The sequence below is a fragment of the Jaculus jaculus genome, chromosome 17 (assembly GCF_020740685.1).
Source record: "Jaculus jaculus isolate mJacJac1 chromosome 17, mJacJac1.mat.Y.cur, whole genome shotgun sequence".
NCBI classification, from domain to species: Eukaryota; Metazoa; Chordata; class Mammalia; order Rodentia; family Dipodidae; genus Jaculus; species Jaculus jaculus.
In genome coordinates, this window is record NC_059118.1 from 67,968,737 (window position 1) to 67,989,363 (window position 20,627).

A 20,627-nucleotide genomic window follows, 5' to 3' on the forward strand; every position below is an offset into this window, starting at 1 on the left:
GCAACAAAAAAGAGAATTATTTAGCCCCAAAGTCAACAGTACCAAAGTTGAGAAAATGAAACAAGGGTTTATGAATTTGAATTATCTGTCTGTGGAAAAATGCATTGACTATTTGATGAAAATAACAAAGTACTTTGAATGTCTCTAAGCACATATTTAGGAATACTGGCCAGAAGGTGGTAACTCTCCCCAACAGATACATATTGTGAATTGTCCTCTTTAAAGCCTGGGATTCCTTTAAACACACCCACTGGATTTGAGTACCTGCAGTCAAATAGTGTTGCTCTTGGCAGGGGTTTGGTGAGCAAATATGGCATGGCCTCTCTGATCTCAGCAGTCTGCTCAGCAGTCATGACCTTCTCAGTCTCTCCTCTCTGCATGCTGTCTGCATGGAGCCATGCCCCAGCAGCTCTCAGTGGGGTGGCCAGAGATTACCACAGGGAAAACACAGCCCACTACGGAGGTTCACATGGGGTTCATGATGAATTGGAAGGATTTCTGTTTTGCAATGAATATTGTCTAAATTGTCTTTGTGCTTTAACTAAAAAAAAAAAAAAAAAAAAAAAAAGTGATCGGATAGGATTATTAGAGGAACTGCATTGCAGTTACTTCAAATTCTTTTGGATACTGATGTAAATTTTACATATATGTATATGCCCATATACACATACCATCTTGTGTATATGTTTACGTTCATACAATGAACATTACCACACACAGTTATATTGCTTCTTAGAAGTTAAGCGAGCCAGCTTCGGAGCTGTGGGAAATAGTGTTTGAAAGTAGACTGGTTTGGGGTTGCGCGGTGAGCATCCTGATTGACCAGGTTCTCCCCTCCATTTTGGGCATCAGCAGAGTTTGTTTTATATCACATTCTGTCCTTCAAAAAAATATATATGTAAGTAGTACCTTGTGAAAAAGTTGTGGATAATAGCTAATTAAATTCTTTAATATCTGACATGCAATCCATTGTCTCCAGCTTTATCTAGTCATTTAAAATACATGCTTTATAAACTTTGTCAGTTCTGGGATGAAGGAGACATCTTAGTGGTTAAGGCTTTTGCTTGTGAACCCAAAGGACCCTGATTTGATTCCCCAGGATCCACATAAGCCAGATGCACAAGGGGGTGCATGGGTCTGGAGTTCCTTTGTAGTGGCCAGAGGCCCTGGCATGCTTACTTTCTTTGTCTGTCTGTCTGTCTGTCTGTCTACCTACTTACCTACCTACTTATCTATTTACATCTGCCTCTTTCAAATAAATAAAATTTAAAAATAAATAAAAATAAGTTTTGTCAGTTCTTTTCCTGCAGTTTTTGTTTTAGCAAGTACAGGTTACAAGAGTGTAATGTTGATATGCCTACCTAAGGACATTATCATCAGGGAGTGTGCATATGTGTGCACACACGTGCATATGTATTTTTACATATGCACATTGATTTGAGGATTAAACATAAAAACAAAGCAAGGAAATAAAAAGCTTGGCTGTAGCTCTGGATTTGAGCCACTCTCTGGTGAGTGACTTGTGGCTTGTCCTCACAGTGGTCACCTCTCTTCACAGGAAGTAAGGCCCAGTGTCACCGTTAGAATGACAAAGTCAAAATGCTCTTCTGGCTTGGAATTTTATGAGAAGAAAAAGCTTATATGTTTGCCTGGAATGTGAAAAAAAATCACTTAAATTAGTGAAATGGTGTGGGCAAAAATGAAAGCTTTTTTTTTTAAGCATACACTTTAGGTAGATACACACATAAATCCATACAGAAGATAAAACATAGAAGTCAAGTTTTTCTGAACCTCCAAAGCCAAAATAAAGATAATGTGTCGAGGGTGTCATGGTAACTCCTCAGCCATGCTAAGCACAGGGAAAGTGCAGTCTTTACCTCTCTAAATGTGTTCTTCATCCTGGTGGCTCCTTTCCTTTCCTGTGGTCATGTGGGAAGCCCTGGGGCTAAGGCATGGCATCTCATCCTCTTCACTTGCCGGGATATGGCAGTGCTCATCTGACTGCAAGGAATGCCACAACCTTTTTTATCAGCACACTTTGGCAATATAGAAGAGCAAATCCCTGTTTTCCAAAGGCACAAGAAGGGGATGAGACCTCCAGATATTAGTTTCTCCTGGATCTCACAAGAAGTGAATACTGATCCTCTCAGGAGGAGCCTTTATTCTCTTATCTTCTACAGATTATAATTCCTAATCATGAACTCTCATTAAAGGCCCAAGGAAGTAAACCACCATTAATCCAAGTCAGCTGAAAAGATAATTAAGAAATTAGTCACAAAGAACTTGAAGTATAAGCATGACCATATGTATAGCATAAAATTACTGAAACACATGCAAATAAATAAAATGATAAATTAAAAAGATTAACAATTGCAAAATATAAAAATAGATATATTTGAAAATGAACTTTTTACAAAAAAAACAAACTTTTGAAATGAGAAATGAAATGACTCCAGTATTAAACTGGTAAAGGAAAACTAAAATGGATCTACAAAAATTACCATTAATACTCCAGAAAAGAAAACAGATGAAAGTTATTTCAAAGAAAGTTAGAAATGAATATGAAACATGAGAAAGCCCAAGATTCTTTCCTGAAGAAAAAAGAAAGTGGGTTGAAGAACAGGCCACATTTAAAAAGAGAGTCATGGAGAAATTTGAAGGTCTCCCAGGTGTGGAAACACTAAGTCTAGACATATTAGATGAAGGTCTTGTATGCCAAGACAGAGAAGAACATCTTCCCACTAACAAGAGGAGCAAGACATTAACCTATGAAGCAATAGCAAACTGGTAATAACCATGAAGCAGAAGAAAGTGGGCCAATATCATCAACAGGAAAGAGAAAAAAAAAAGTCAATCTGGGATTGTATGCACTGTTTTTGTGTAAAACTATCTTTCATGTAAGAGTCAGATAGTTTGTGCACACGTGGAAGGAGATTTTCAAGAATGCATTCTAGGATGGTAAGGTCAGTGTCAGAGCAGCTGCCCAGCATGTTCCAGGGCATACTCAGCAAAGGGTATGGATAGGGAAGAATGTATTATAAGAAGGCAAATTGTTCTAGAAGAAAGATGTAGCAAGGACTGCTAACAAAGAAAATTGAGAAACACAGAATTGGCCACTACATTTTCAGTGAGAAATTATATGTATATTTCCTGAAGAGCTTTGAATAATTAACTGAGGCAAACTTGCAAGGATAATTAGGGGAAACCTGTCTTATCACCTATAAATCGCATACAAATAAAGGCTTCATTTGTATCTTGTCCTCCTAAAATACACACATGCACACATCTATATGCACATACATATATGTGATTACTCTTAAATTGACATATAATTAAATTATGTCTCATTATTTTTTATCAAATATCTCAGATAATATACCCCTGCTTGAGTCCACATCCTAATATATGGAAACTGTGATGTACCTTCTATAAAAGATAAGGTATTTGAAGATATATCTAAATTAAAGATTTTCACATGAAAAAAATGTGGATTATTTCGGTAGACCCTTACTTAGTCTGATAACAAGTACCATCACAGGAAACAGAAAAAGTAAAAGTGGAGATCCCCAGAGGAGAAGGCAGTGTGAAGATGGAGTGGTTTGGAACAATGTGACAATATGAACACACTCCATAATGCCAGGCAATCTCCAGATGCAGGAAGGAAGGAGAGAGGGAAGGAGGGGAAAGGAAAAGAAAGATGAAGGGGGGAGGAGGAGAGAAAAAGTTCTCCCACAGATTTGGCCATCATTATAACCCTGTAGGATGTTAGGCTTCCAGCTATCAATAACTGTCATTTTAAACCACCTACCATGGTAATTTGTTGTGGCAGCCATAGGAAATTAATATAGTTCTCAGAGGTTATTTATATCTTTTCCCAAAACAAACAGATTATATTTCAGAAGGAATCAGTTTCTTCTATAAAATGTCTGTTAGTAAAAGCTTCTTGATATGCCATGCTCTTTGTTTCTCTTCATGCTGGCATCCAGGATAAGGGAGGTACCTTGCATGCTCATGTCTGGGACAGCTGGCATGCTAAGAGCCATCATGTAGGACTCTGCATGCCTGTGATCTCAATGGCAGAGTTGCTTGGGTGAGTGTTCTCTTGCATACTTGTTGTGCCAGTCGGACCAGGCCTGGCTCTTCCAGAGTTTGCTGTTGATAAAATTCCCAAGCTTCTTCTCTTTCTTGTACCCCTGAACTGAGTCCAAGTCACTTCTTGGGGATCTTCTCTCTACAACTTCTTTTTTAAAAGTATTTATTTATTTATCTATAAATAGAGATAGATAGAGAGGAGACAGAGAGAATGAGAATTGGCATGCCAGAAACCCCATCCTCTGCAAATAAACTCAAAATACATGTACCGCCATGTACATCTGGCTTATATGGATACTGGGAAATTGAACCTGAGTCCTTAGGCTTTGGAGTCAAGCACCTTAACCACTAAGCCATCTCTCCAGCCCCTCTCCAGATTTAGTCTTATAAAGAATACCTTCCCTTCCTCAACTGTGGACCTACCCAGAGTCCAGGATCCAGGTGTCACTTACCAGCCCCTTTATCACCACTTGAGTCTTGTGGCAGAGCCTAAGTCTAGCATGTCTTGCAGCATCTGCCTTAGGTCTGTCTAACGAAGCCCAAGGATATCACTAGGCTCAAACACGAAGCACGGTGGTGCTCTGGGACCTGAAGTCCACTTAACCTAATGCCCCTTTAATTTTGGTTGTTGCTTAATTAGTAACACATTTCTGTTGCCCAATTTTTGGTATGTGTGTATGCATGTGGGTGAACATGTATGTGCAGGTGCTCAAGCACATGTGTACATGTACAAGTATGTGGAGGCAGGAGGTTGATATTGAGTTTCCTCTTCAGTTACTCTCCACCTTATTTCTTGAGAACTTCTTTTGATGAACCAAATGTTCACCACATCAACTAGTCTAGCCAGTGGGCCCTCAGTGTCTGCCTGTCTCTGTCTCCCCAGCCCTGGCATTAAAGGTGCATGCCATCACAGCTGGCATTTCACATGGGTGCTGGGGATCTGGATTCAGCTCTTCAGACTTCTATAGAAAGTGCTTTTACCCACTGAGCCATCTCTCTCACCTGTTTCCAAATTATTGTGACCCAATTCATGGGGCCAGAGCACAGTTGGAGAAGCTGCACTTTCAGCAGTAGCACTGATAAAAGTTAACAAAATTGTAAGTGTAAACAATCAATAAACTGTTAGACTAAGTTCAGGCATCTCACTTCAGAGGTCTTTCCCTTTGCTTGGCTTGTGTATTAAGGTCTGTTTCCAGGTTCTGAGGTGACCCTTGGTTCTTACTGCCAGCAGGACTCCACATGCTTTCTGTCCCAGAGTCCATCACCACCAGTGGACTTCCTTATAAGTGTGAGAGACTCTGCTATCCCCACCTCCCATCCCTCCCTATAGCTCATACTGGTCTGGAATGGAATTCCACAAGTCTCTACCCCCCAAGTACTGATAGTACAGATGTGCACCCTCCCACCCTGCTTTCTGCTTTAGATTTTAGAAAATGGCCATCATATTTTATAGAGAATTACTGATGTTTTCATTGTGGCAGCTTTTTGTCTGCTCTATTGTCTGAAACTCTGTTCTGTTCATTTCCCTGTGCTGGAAAAACTCATGTCCTTGGTCTTGGAAAATTGGTGTTTGGGCTGAACACCTGCTTTAATTGCTCTCTCATGAGTGCACGTCTATGTGGGTGCTCTCTTTCTAGTTTTAATGAGCTTGTATTGGGAGGATAACCTGCCGTGCTTGCAGAAGTGTTTATTGGTGCCTCTTCCTTTGTGAGTCCATGTGTCTGCTAATGGTAGTGAGTACTTCTTTAGATTTGCTCTCAATAGAAAAGTTTCAAAATTAGGGAATTATGAGACAGTGATAGAGAAGTTTGAACTTTTCAATGAGACTCAATTATGGATAGCAGTTTAATGTAATAATTATGTAGTAATGTTCCATTTAATGTAAAAAATCAACATTCAGTGTATTTACTAATCATATTGCCTGGATTTTCTTTAACCTCAAATCAGCTATTATCCTTATTTTATTATCATTCCTGTAATGATTATGTTCTTACATAAAACATTTTTCTGGAGAAGCAAATGTCTGCTCCATCCAGATAGGGCAACAATGATAGCCAAAGTACAATTCCACCAAGCAAATTTGGTGAGCCAGTCAGTTTATTGGGCTTCCTTATACAGCATGAGTTAAGGATTACCTTCAAGAATGTAGATGACTTCAAAGTAGCATCACCAACAAGTCTCATTCTAGCATGGATAATGATCCCCCACCCTTTGGTTAATCTTCTACTCAATGTACACTTCAGCACCTCCCGAGACTGCATGACCATAACTACCTTGTTCCCAATTACATGCAAGTGGGAGGGAGACACATGAGAAAGCTACTAAGATATCAAATGATGGAGTGATAATCCTGTACACCTCCTCCTATGAAGAACCCATCAACAGACCCAGTCTTGTGTTGTCATAGGTAGTCACAGCTCCTCTAATGAAGAAGGTAATGGCTGTTATACTTGGAGGACATCACTCTACAACAGTTCTGCATTGCCATTTCTTAGCTGCATTAATGTACCCTGTGGTAGAGCAAATATAACTGTGCAGGTCATTTTCAGAGGAGATTCTAACCCCAGAGCTGCTTAATGGCTTGTAAATGATAAGATGACCATTGACTAACACAGCTGTTCTTCATTCAGGTTTACTGGCCTAACTGTTCTTAGGCCTCTTCCTCAGTAGAGTTTTGAGTTTTAAGGTTATGAGAAATCAAGTGTGTGTTTAAAGTAGGCATGAGGGTTCCATTTTCCACACCATGTTCTACTTTACATGTGTGAAGTCATCTTGTTGAAGGAGGGCTTCTGCCTGAAGTGGGGCCTGCTGAGGACAGGCATAGACACTTGGCCTGTCTCTGAGCCTCCTAGAAGTTATCTGTCCTCATCTCTATGTTTAGGATAGGAGGAAAATCCCAGCCCTATGTTCTGTGATTTGGTATAGTTAACTCCTGAAAATCATATTTTTGTGTGTGATAAAGTGTAAAAATTAGAGTGGATTTAAAAAAAAATTTAAAACCCATCCTAAGAATTAACTAGTGAAATATATCATTGAAAAAAATAATTACTAAAATTATTCTGAAATGAGGAACTATTTGCCATTTTGGAATAAGGGAGACTAGGTAAAAGGCTTGAGTCACTACCCCACACCAGGGTCCTTTGTCTATTTTGAGGCAGGCAAGGTCTCTCTCCAGTTCAGGGTGATGTGGACCTCACTGTGTAAACCCAGACTAGCCTAAGACTCAGAGTGATTCTCCTGTCTCGGCCTGCCTGCCCAGTGCTGGGTCAAATGCTAGCATTAGCTTTGGCTTAGTGTTTTTCAGAACTGTAGGAATGATTTCCATAGTGATTGTGTTCCTCCTTCTTTCCACACATCCTTCTTTTCTTCTTTTTCTTCTTCATTTTTTTGAGGTAGTGTCTGTAGCCCAGGATGAGTGGATGAATCAATGAATGATTGAATAAATAAAAACAATAATTCCAGCCAGGCATGGTGGTGCCTTCCTTTAATTCCAGCACCCAGGAGGCAGAGGTAGGAGGATCTCCGTGAGTTACAGGCCACCTTGCAACTACATAGTAATTCCCAGGTCTAACCCTACCTCAAAAGACAAAATAAAAAAGTTCCAAGAATGTGTATTTGTGTATTTGGCTTATGTAGTTCTTGAGTACTGGAACCTGGGTCCTTGGTCTTAGGCAAGTGCCTTAACTGCTAAGCCCTCTCACTAGCCCAATTTAATAAATACTTTTGAGAGAAATTTTAAAAGACTTATAGAAATAGAAATTCAGTCTATGTTCATGCATTGGAAGGCCTGAAATTGTTAACCTACAGATTTAATGTCATCCATGAAAACCCCAGGTGGCATTTTTGTTGAAATCTGTAAGTTTAACTTAAACTTTATATGAAAATTCAACGGATAAGAAAAGCTCAAACAGTCTCAAAAAAACCTCATATTTTCTGATTTTAAAACTTCTTTGAAGCTATAGTAAGCAAAGTGTTAGTGCTGATGTAAGTGTGGGCATATCTATCCACAGTACAGATACAAGCATGGGTGTGTCTGTCAGTGGTTTTCTTATAAGCATGGGCATGTCTGTCAATGATACTGATAAACACATAGATGTATCTGCTAATGGTTCTGATATAAGTGTAGACATATCTATCCAAGGTACTGATATAAACATGTACATGTCTGTCAATTGTACTGATAGACATATGGATGTGTCTGTCAAAGATATAAGTGTGGTCATGTCTATTAATGGTACTGATACATGTATTGATGTGTTTGCCAGTAGTACTGATATAAGTGTGAACATGTCTATCCATATAACTGATATAAACATGGCTATGTCTATCAGTGTTACTGATACAAGGATGGACATGTCTACCCATGGTACTAATATAAATTTGGGCATGTCTATCAATGGTATTGATGTAAGTGTGGACATGTCTATCAATGGTACTTATATAAGTATGGACATATCTATCAGTGGTAGTGATATAAGCATGGACATGTTTAGCAGTGGTACTGATGATGCATGGATATGTTTATCAGTGATATAAGCATGGACATATATCCATGGGTTGGGACTAAAATAAACTGTCACTTTTATGAATGGTTTTCAGGAAAAAATGCCAGAAAACCTGGGTATCTGTATACAGATGAAAGATCTAGGGCCCTTTCATCATACTATATATAAAAGCTAACTAGTAATGGCACAAAGGCCCAAATGTAAGAACTAATGCATATGGTTCATAAAAGAAAATATGGTATAACTTCCTGACCTTAAGTTAACAAAGCCTTGGATAGGACCCCAAAATCACAGGGAACACAGCAAAAATAGGCAAATTGGACTTCATCAATTTTTTATTTATCTTTTGGGAGAGGCAGAGAATGGGCACACCAGGGCCTCTAGCCACTGCCAATGAACTCCAGACAAATGCGCCACCATGTGCAGCTGGCTTATGTAGGTACTAGGGGATCGAACCTGGGTCCTTAGGATTCACAGGCAAGCACTGTAACTACTAATCCATCCCTCCAGCCTTTCACCAAAAATTTTAAATGGGCCTCAAAGAGCACTGTTGAGAAAGTAAAAGGACAGTGTACACAATGAAAGAAAATGTTTCCAAATTATGCAGTAACAGGTTTGGATCCAGGGTGTATAAAAAACTTGTGCAATTCTATAATTAATTAAAAGATTGGTACAAATGGGCAAAGGACTGTGGTAGCATTTCTCAACAGAGCATATACAAGTGTCCATCCAGTAAGCACATGAAGACATAGATTCTTCACACCACTAGTTATTAGAGAAAGGCAATCAAAACCACAGCTGGATGCCTGCTAATTGTTGTAATGGAGATAGATCCTAACCATAGCAGTGCTGGGAGATTGTAAAGGATTCAGAACCCTATTTCACTGTTGGTTGGGATGTGAGCATTGAAGCACCAAAGGAATAGTTCACAGTTCCTGAACATGCCACATGTGCAGCTACTATGTGACCCACGAATTCCACTGCTAGCTATATTCCCAAGATAAGCTAAAACAAGTATGTTCATAGCAGAGATATTGACAAAGGCAAACAACAGAAAGAGCTCAGATGTTCAATGACTGTTAAATGTGCAAATTAAGTATGCTATTTCCCTACAATAGAAAAAATTGTGACCACAAAAAGGGAATTATGTTCTAACTCAAGCTATACCATACATAAACCTTGAAAATGTTATACTGAGTAAAAGAAGCTAGTCACAAAAAGACCTGATATTGCATCCATTTGTACGAACTATATGGAATAGAAAAATTTCAAGCTCAATTAATGAGCCTGGTTTAATTGGCCCACCTTCCCTTCTCTTTGCTGCCAGACAGCAAGGCCTGCCTCTTATTCCCAGTGCCCCGTGCGTAGCTCCATGTTTATGCTGGGTGGTAACTCAGACAAGATTAGATACTGCCTGATAAATAGAAAAATCTCACTGATTTGTATTGGAAGCATAGTCTAAAAATTTGGGATCAAGTTAAACTTGTTTATTTTAGAACAATAGTGTAGACCTTACATTAAAGGAAAGACAGACATATACCTAAATTTAATTATAAAGTTAACTTTATTTCAGATCAATAGAAAATAATACAAATAAGTAATTAGAAGAATTGTGTCCAATAGATAAGTCTTCATTTTTTTTCTTTCTTTTTCATTTACTTACTTGTAAGCAGAGAGAGCAAGAGAAGAAACAGACAGAGAATGGGCAGGGCCATTAGCTGCTGCCAACAAACTCCAGATGCATGGGCCACTTTGTGCATCTGACTTTATGCAAGTACTGGGGAATTGAACTCAAATCCTTTGGCTTTGCAGGCGAGCACCTTAAACACTTAGCCATCTTTCTAGCCCTCTAAGTCTTCATTTTGAAATAATCTTTATTTAAGGACATTTGTGTGTTTTGTAAATTGTTGTGAAAAGTTGAAAATGATTTGTTGTTATTGTTGTTGTTATTATTGTATTGTTTTGAGACAGAGTTCCCTGCTCTGCAGGTCAGGGTAGCTTTGAATTCAGTCTTCCTGTCTCTACCTGTCATGTGCTAGGATTTCAGGTGTGCACCACCACGCCAAAGAGTTTGTGTCTCAATGTACACAATGAATTGTGTAGAGAATATGAGCATTTGAACACCCTTTGGAGTCCCATTGTGTTTTCAGTGATATGGCACTGGTATGAATGTATAGTCTAGTATATGTTTAGACTTGTGCTAGGCCACAGATAGAAAGCCAGTGTAGAAATAACCTCCTCGTTTCTGTGCCTGTGCCTTCAGAAGCCCAAAGCTTCTGTCAGATTTGACTCTCTGCTTCATCTACAAAAATCTAAAGTAAATTTAGAGATGTGACATGTTATGTTATTAATGTTTCTCAACTATGTAAAACCATTAGTAACTGTTCCAATGTGTATTTTTGCCTGAGAACTTGGCATTAAATAATGCTCTCTGATCATCTTTTCTAGATCTAGATATGTCTTTATCCTATTTTGTAATCTTTTAAAGTAGAAAGAAGTAAAGGCATATGCCATCCCAGCTACTCAGGAAGCTGAAGTAGGAGAATCACGAGCACAGGCGATGCGGCCCACTTGGGCAGTAAAGTGAGACACGTGTGTGGTGTGTATGTGTATACATGCACACACATGCATGTGTACATGTCTCCATTTTCCTCCCTCATTGTTATTTGTTTACAGATAGAATCTCACTATATAGCTCAGGCTAGTCTGAAAATTTTGCTCCTCTGAGAATTGGTATTACAGATGTGTATCATTATACCCATTTTGACACTTTTTTTCTTTTGAAGATAAAGACAAAACAAAAGAAAAAGTAAAAGCAGATGGAGGCATCATTAAAAACAGAATATTAAAACAAATTTGGTTCTTATATCAGTTTATAGTACCTTTCATCCAGTCATTTCAAAATATTTATAGAAAAGTCAAGAACTCCTGAAATGACCCCTATTTGAAGCTAGGTTTGCTGTCAAGATAGCACAGAGAAACTTTCAACTTGAAAGTATGTCACACTTTGTATTTGGATGCCTGCACAGGTTTTAAATAAAAGTGAGCACTACTTATTTTGATAATAGAAAGGCAGCCCAAATAAAATTTTTTTGTTGCCTTTAGCTAGTTTACTCTGTGAACTCTCAGTTTCCCCACTCTTCCTAAGGGCCCCCAAACAGCCATATTAATAGAAATAAGTGATGTTTGCTCTTTAAAAAAATCAGGGTGGTCTTAGATGTCTGTCTTTCATTCTGGGATTTCCCTTTATACAACCCTTTAGAATTTTCTTTAAGAACTGGCATTCCAGGAGCTTTATTTTGGCATAAAGCCTGGGTTACATATTGAAGTAGAAAATTAGGAATGTTAAGTCCTCCAAAGAAGAAATGTTTGTTATGAAAGCAGAACTGATATGACACCTAGAATTAGAGGTTCTTAACTTGTCTGAATGGCAGGTAGAGATTTTGCTTCTTTCTATTTGACTTTACACAGGGGAGAAGGGGAATGAAAGAAATACCCAGCGGCTGATGCTGGCTTTGGTTTATTAAACTGTTAAATGTCAAATGTGTCCCACTGATAATAAGTGTTTTGTGTCTTTTTAGGAGCTAATTTTGTTACTCGGAAAATCAGCCGGTCAGTAGCTAAGATTTACCTCGGACAACTGGAAAGTTTCAGTTTGGGAAATCTGGATGCCAAACGAGACTGGGGCCATGCCAAGGACTACGTAGAGGTAGGAACTGACTTGCTATCAGAGAATTGTGTTGGATGATATTTTAAGTGCCAGGCCTGTAGAGAGAAATATGACCTAGAGGTCAGGGGTAAACTTCTACTGAAGTGTATGTGGTTCATAGTGTGCTACTTTTAGTTTGATGCTGGATGGCTCTGGAGAACAGATTGCTTATGTCTTATGTTGAATGTTCCTGAACATGGGCATCTTTCACCAACAAAGGTGCTTTCTGTTGCTGTGAATGGTAGGCATGTGGATTCTGGATGAAGAAAGTGTTGGAATCTTGCTCCTTTTCACTTCTGACATTTTCATCCTGCCCCACTTGTTCACATAACCACTCGTGAGAAAGGTTTTGGATATAAAAGTGCTAGTTCTGGGCTGGAGAGATGGCTTAGCGGTTAAGCACTTGCCTGTGAAGCCTAAGGGCCCCAGTTCGAGGCTCAAGTCCCCAGGACCCACGTTAGCCAGATGCACAAGGGTGCACATGCATCTGGAGTTCGTCTGCAGTGGCTGGAGGCCCTGGCATGTCCATTCTCTCTCTCTCTCTCTCTCTCTCTCTCTCTCTCTGCCTCTTTCTCTGTCACTCTCAAATAAATAAAAATAATAAACAAAAAAATTAAAAAACTTTTTTTAAAGTGCTAGTTCTCAGATCTTCATTTAAATAATCACCAATTCTAATATCTTTCATCTAAGACCTTGAGGTAAGCATTATCCTACCATATTTCTCTCAGAGTAATATTCAAATCTGGTTATAATCCCATGCACTGCTTGCGATGGAGTGCCAATGAGCTGTGTGCATTAAAAAGAGAGAGATGTTAAACATGTAACTATTGCAAAATACAGTGATACCATTAAAGAGAAATTCAGGTTTCTATTCTTAAGATTCCTACATAGTTAAGATTGGGTGTTGATCACTGGGTTACATATGGAAGGGTGTAGTTCATTTTCTCTTTTTGTTAAACAAGTGGTTTCTTTGGCCTTTGCTCTGATTACTGTACTTTGAAATCTCCATGTTGGTTCCACAGCCAGCCATGAGCTAGCTTGGTACAGTGTATTTCTTTCCCTGGAGTGGCCTGTCCTTATTCAGGTATGCCTACATTTCCTGTGCCCATGTGAGTCTCTGTTTTAAAGGCATCTTGTCTGGAAACTATCTGGCTTCCATGTGCATTGATGTGATCTGAAAAATAAGCTTAACACTTACAAAAGAAAGCTAAAAAGCAGTTTATTTCACTACACAGGTTGATATTACCATGTTTTTATTTATAGCAACTAAAATGTTTATGTACTTGAACTTGTAATATTTATTTATTTTTGGACAAAAATTTCTGATTTAAATTTTTGAATAGTGCAACATTTTAATCTTTTAATGTGGTCTTCTAAGCTGTGATTGCAAAGAAGCATTTTATAGTAGGGATCTGTATATCAGATAGAACACTTTGGGAAATTATAAGAAAGAAAACAGGAGGTATGGGTAGAAAAAGCTAAAACTGGAAACACAGGCAAGTTTTGTTTTTAAAAACGTATATATATATTGTCTCAGTGGTATCATTTGGTGTTTAGCCTCTTATTATTTATATGAATATAAAAAGATTGCCTAGAAATGTATGTCTAAGTAACTTCTTGTTTCAGGAGCAAATTAAGGTGAATTTTATTTTTTAGTTTATTTTTAATATGGTTTACTTATTTATTTATGAGAAAGAGAAAAGGGGGCACTCCAAGGCCTTCTGCCACTGAACAACCTCCAGACATATCTATCACTTTGGGCATCTGGTTTTATGTGAGTTCTGGGGAACTTGCTTTTCAAGCAAGTACCTCTAACTGCAGAGCCATTTCTCCAGCCCTATTTATGTACTTTTTGTGTGTAGATTAATGTGTGGGGGGTATGCGAATGTGTTTTTTATAAATATTGGTGTGCTTACGCATGCATATGGAGGTCAGAGAACAACCATAAGTGTTGTTCAACTTTGTGTGAAACAGGGTCTCTTGTGTGCTGCTGTGTATGCCAGGCTAGCTGAACCATCTAAACTTCTAGGTACTGTCTTGCCTGTGCTCCCCATCTCACCATAGGCATGCCAGGATTATAGATTCATGCCACTGCATCTGCCTTTACATGACTTCTGAGGGTATGAACTTAAGACCTCATGCTTATGTGATGAGTGCTTTGCCAACTGGGCTCAATGTACCAAGCCCTTACTTTGTTTTTTAATACTTGTTTCCTTAAATACAAAAGGAATTTATATTAGAGCTCAGAAATCCATTACATTTTGATAGTAGGGAAAATGCTTTATCAGACTGCTGAAAGTACTTGTGACTGTTTATGTTTACTTTCTTCTTTCTGCTTGCTCTGCTGCTATCCCTGAAGGGTGTAACCTTTGCAATCAGTTTTGGAAATGACATTTAAAAATAAGGCAAAAAAGATCCAACAAAGGAGGACTAAGACTGTTAAACAGTAGATAAATAACTAACAAGGAAAAATTTTGTGGCCCTCTCACCCTCCAAAGGTTAAGTAGCAGTGCTACACAGACAAGAAGACCCACATTTGTATCCACATAAATTAAAAATAAACAGTTCATAAACATTTTGGCTCAAATACTTTAAAAAAGTTGTCTCAGATGAAGTTAATTTAATGGTTGTTTGACAAGCTGGTGTCACTATCAAACGCCCCGATGCCAAAGTATCCACCTGAGATTAGGGTGATTAAACATTTTAATAAGTAGAAGGTGACACACACGCATGCACGCACACACACACCCTTCCTTCTTGACATCCCAGACTCGATTGGTTCTACAAGACAAGTGGGCTTGTGTATTGAGCGTTCTCCTGGGTTCTAATAGTAACATATGTTGGTGATGTAAGGTTTTTATAGTTCTCATTTATGAGTCCTGAAAGAAGCCTAAATGTCTTAATTCCTGAAGCAGTACCATTATTTAAATAAGAATCCATAGTTTGCTACTTTCCAATTAAAGAAACATTGCAGTTTTTGTGATTGTAAGTGCATTAGGATGAGATTACTTCAGAGATAACTAAGTTTGTTGCTAAAATCAAAGCCAAATAGTAAAAATGCAAAAAGTGAAGCATGCCTTGATTCAGAGTCATATGCTGTTCAACAGCGGCACCAGCCAGAGCCATTCCTAAGTTTCTGTCCATCAGGTAGCACGTAACTGCACTTCATTAGTATGTAGCAGCTACACAGTGCCTGTCATTTAAACACAAGACTGTTGGTCAGTCTTTAGATTAACGTTTTTGCATGATTGACTTGTGGGTGACTTTCCCCCAGTAGAGAGCATTTGCTTTTCATGTTGTGACATAGTGCAGAGAATCCCAGCAGTGCCAGTGACTTGCTCCTCTGCTGTACTTATAAGTATTATGATTCAGTTTACCCATCTATGAAAAGGGTATAAGAACAACCGTGTAAAAACAATTAGCACTAATGCTCTGACATACATGATTAGAGTCAGCCTCTATCTTGTAAGCATTTTGAACACTTTATGCACTCATGTTCTATTAAAATATGTGGAATATTTAGATAAATTTTACCATCAATACTCACATACCACCCATATTCTATAATTAACACCAAATGCCATGCTATATTGAGGGAAAAAAAAAACACTATTATTTAGACAATTACTGTAGTGTTAATGACTGATATTTTAAATACTTAATTTATATAAACATAAGTTAGCAAATTTTTGTACTTTTTATAAAATATACCTACATAATAATTCAACCTTTTAAAGTTTTTCAGTTTCTGTGAGCCCTCCATATGTTTCTTTCATGCACACTGAAGAGATTCCTGGTGTGCGCGAGAATGCACAGATCCATAGTTACCTACTTGTTGCTGTGAACAGTTCCTATCTAGAAACAGCTCAAGGAAGAAAAATGTTTATTTTCTGCTTGTAGTTTTGAGAGGAAGTTTCTCAGTGAGGAAAGCATGGTGGTATAATGAGGAGCCAACCTGTCACATTGACAGGCAGGAAACAGAAAGCAAACAGGAAGTAGAGCCAGGCTAAAATACTTCAAGGCTCCACCTTAGTGACCCACTTAGTGACTTGCTTCCTCCAGCAAGTCTCCACCTCCTAAAGGTTCCACAACTCTTCAAATAAGTGCCAACAACTGGGGTCCAAGTGTTCAGACATGTGAGCTATGGGGAACATTTACACTCACACTAAAAAGGTCTTATGTTCAAGCCAAGACCATGGATTGTCAGGGTGTCTGAAGACAGCTGAGAAGAACCTGCAATGTCACGTCACAGCATTCATTGTTCTTCAACATATATTCTGTTGAGCACTGTCATGGTCATATTCTAGTTGCTACTGATGAAAATCTAAGCTCTGTGTGAAGCCATCTAAGACTGAAAAGTCCTATAGATTCCACAAAATTAAGCAAATTTCTTGATAGTATAATAGAATGCGCTAAATATATGATATCTTGCTGTGTGCTGTAGTCAACTTTGATTTAAATACTGTTCAATCTTGTTTGATCTATGAACACTTGAACAAAAATAAGCAGATGCACTTAGTGACATTATACAAAGCTGGGAAGTGGTGCCATGTTTTTGCATACAGTTCATGTTACCCATTTGATTAACAAGATCCCACTACTGCTCATGGAATATAACTCTAGCCAGAAAATACTGAAAGATAAGCTCATTGGGAGGCTCTATCCAGAAGTAACTTCATGCTTTTGCCACTTAAAAGATAAGCTCTTGGGCTGAGAGATTGGTGAGTGGTTAAGGAACTTGCTTGTATGCCTAAGAACCAAGGTTTGACTCCCTAGAACCCACTTAAGCTAAATGCACATGGTGGCAAATGCATCTGGACTTCAGTTGCAGTGGTTAGAGGCCCTGGCATGCCCATTCTCTCTCTCTGTCTCTCTCTTTCTCTCAAATAAATAAATAACTTTTTAAAAAGATAAGCTCTTGCCCTTGAGAGATTCCATACTTCTGGCACATCATAATAATATTTATGAATTAGCAATAGGTTTTCATGCACATAACGAACCTCACAGTTGCCTAGGAGAGTTCTACTGTGAAGAGTCAAGCCCAAGAACTTTAAGTCCACCTTAGTAGTAGGCTTAAAGTTCATTGGATGACTTGTTTTGTTTTGGAAGGAGTATAAGCTAAATCATAGTGATGATACTTGTAGAAATACAATTATTGCTAAGTGCCATTCACTTATCATATGCCAGATTCTCTTTTTGGGAATGCCCCAGAGGGCATATGCCAGAATCATTACTGAGGACTTTATGTATATCATCTTATATAATAAACATAACAACCCTGAAAGAGATAATAGCATTTCTTATTTCACAGATGAAAGAACTGAGGAAATGAGGGGCTCCATGAGGCTTTGCCCAAAGCCCTAGAAAATATAGGCAAGTGAAAACAGAACTCCAGGCCAGACATGGTGCCTGAGCAGCACTTCTCATTTGTGTTGATAACAGGGATGGGGATATAGGCACGAGGGTCTAAATAACCTTCCAGTTCTAAGAAAGTGAAAAATTAAGCCTCTCTCTATACCCCCCCTCTTTTTCTCTAACTGCTGTTCATGTGAGAAATATGTGGAGGATAGGAGGGTGACAGGGACAGGGCTTACATCTTGCTGGTCTGCACTCCCAGCTGTGTCAGGCAGATCTGTATTTGGGGTAAATGCGTAGCAACATCTTCATCCCTCTCTGCCTATGTTCATCTCTCAGTTACCCATTACTGCAGTTCCAGTTCTCTGCTGCTACAGCAAAAACTGGGAAACCTCTGCAGGGAAGGAGACCTTAGAGCTGGAGAGAACTGGCCTCATTTGATCATCCTTTGTCTCTGTCAGTTTTCTTTAGTGTTTTGCATCTCTGTGAAAGATCCTGATATCTTACTTAAGGGGTGTTTTCTGGTTATACCATCACTGTCAATAAACTGGGATATTTTGATACATACAAGCATGTATCCATGCAGAATAGCACATAAAAATAACATCTTTCAGGGCTGGAGAGATGACTTAATGGTTCAGGCGCTTGGTTGCCAAGCCTCAGGTCCCAGGTTCAATTTTGCAGTAGCCATGTAAAGCTGGATTCAGAGTGGCATGTGTACCTGGAGCTCATTAGCAGTGACAAGAGGCCCCAGTATACCATTTTCTGTTTGTGTCTCTGTCTCTCTCCTACACTCACTCTCTTTCCTTGCAAATAAATAAAATAAAATGAATAAACCCTTTTAAAAATAGCAGTTTTCGGGCTAGAGAGATAGCTTAGTGGTTAAGCGCTTGCCTGTGAAGCGTAAGGACCCTGGTTTGAGGCTCGATTCCCCAGAACCCACGTTAGCCAGATGCACAAGGGGGTGTATGCGTCTGGCGTTCGTTTGCAGTGGCTGGAGGCCCTAGTATGCCATTCTCTCTCTCTCTCTCTCTCTCTCTCTCTCTCTCTGCCTCTTTCTCTCTCTGTCTGTTGCTCTCAAATAAATAAATAAAAATGAACAAAAAAAATTAAAAAATAATAGCTGTTTTCATGTTTCCATTGTATAAAATGTTAATGACACCAGAATCTGTGTTTCAATGACTTTACCAATAGATTTATGTTCACTCCACAAGTCCAGGCACATATTCTCATTTGGGAGCCATAGATCAAATCAGTATGCCTGGGGTCTGCTGAGGACTCAGTGCTGTAGCAGTGATTGATTCAGTGCTGTAGTAGTAATTGATTCAGAGCTGTAGAAGTGATTGATCCAGTGCTGTAGCATTGATTGATTCAGTGCTGTAGTAGTTATTCATTCAGTGCTGTATCAGTGATTGAGCCAGTGCTGTAGCAGGGATTGATCCAGTGTTATAATAGTGGTTGATTCAGTACTGTGGCAGTGATTGATCCAGTGCTGTAGAAGTAATTGATCCCATGCTGTAGTAGTGATTTATTCAGTGCTGTACTAGTAATTGATCCAGTGTTGTAGCAGTGATTGATTTACTGCTATAGTAGCAATTGATCCAGTGCTATAGTAGTAATTGGTTCAGTGCTTTATCAGTGATTGATTCAGTGCTGTGGCAGTGACAGAGTCAGTGGTATAGCAGTGATTGATCCGGTGATGTACTAGTGATTAAGTGCTATAGTAGTAATTAATCCAGTGCTGTAACAGTGATTGATCCAGTGCTGTAGCAGTAATTTATCCACTGCTATAGCAGTAATTGATCACTGCTATAGCAGTGATTGATTCAGTGCTGTATTAGTTATTTATTCAGTTCTGTAGCAGTGATTGATCCAGTGCTGTAGCATTGATTGATTCAGTGCTGTAGTAGTTATTCATTCAGGGCTGTATCAGTGATTGAGTCAGTGCTGTAGCAGTGATTGATCCAGTGCTGTAGTAGTTATTTATTCAGTGCTGTAGCAGTGATTGGTCCAGTGCTGTAGTAGTTATTCATTCAGTGCTGTAACAGTGATTGATTCAGTGCTGTAGTATTTATTCAGTGCTGTATCAGTGATTGAGTCAGTGCTGTAACAGTGATTGATCCAGTGCTGTATCAGTGATTGAGTCAGTGCTGTAACAGTGATTGATCCAGTGCTGTAGTAGTTATTCATTCAGTGCTGTATCAGTGATTGATCCAGTGCTGTAACAGTGATTGATCCAGTGCTGTAGTAGTTATTTATTCAGTGCTGTATCAGTGATTGGTCCAGTGCTGTAGTAATTTATTCAGTGCTGTATCAGTGATTGATCCAGTGCTGTAACAGTGATTGATCCAGTGCTGTAGTAGTTATTCATTCAGTGCTGTATCAGTGATTGAGCCAGTGCTGTAGCAGTGATTGATCCAGCTCTGTAGTAGTGAATTATTCAGTGCTGTAGTAGTTATTTTTTCAGTGCTGTAGCAGTGATTGATCCAGTGCAGAGTAAATTAATTTTTAAATTTTTTTTTGTTTTTGTTCATTTTTTATTTATTTGAGAGCGACAGACACAGAGAGATAGACAGACAGGAGGAGAGAGAGAGAATGGGCATGCCAGGGCTTCCAGCCATTGCAAACGAACTCCAGATGCGTGCGCCCCCTTGTGCATCTGGCTAACGTGGGACCTGGGGAACTGAGCCTTGAACCAGGCTTCACAGTCCATAGGCTTCACAGGCGAGCGCTTAACCTCTAAGCCATCTCTCCAGCCCAATAAATGAATTTTTAATTTGGGTTTTTCTCTTTCCCTGATGTGGCTTTGGAGAAGGGTAACAAATCCTTCTTGCTATTTTACCCTTTTTACTTCTTTCTTTTGTTATCTGTGGGTCATAACTTAAATATTGTAAATAAAATTGTGTGTGTGTGTGTGTGTGCGCGCGCGCGGGGGGGGGGTGGGGCAATGCTGCTAGGGATGGAAC

The 20,627-nt window shown here is 39.0% G+C and overlaps 1 protein-coding gene across 2 annotated transcripts in view; it reads left to right on the forward strand.

The window, feature by feature from the left end:
* Gmds (GDP-mannose 4,6-dehydratase) overlaps window positions 1–20,627 on the forward strand; it is a 572,898-nt gene that overhangs the window by 247,110 nt on the left and 305,161 nt on the right. For both annotated transcript variants that reach the window (XM_045136339.1, XM_045136338.1), the window contains exon 7: window positions 12,179–12,306. In XM_045136339.1, the coding sequence (XP_044992274.1) occupies window positions 12,179–12,306 (128 nt within the window). The remainder of the gene's footprint in view (window positions 1–12,178; window positions 12,307–20,627) is intronic.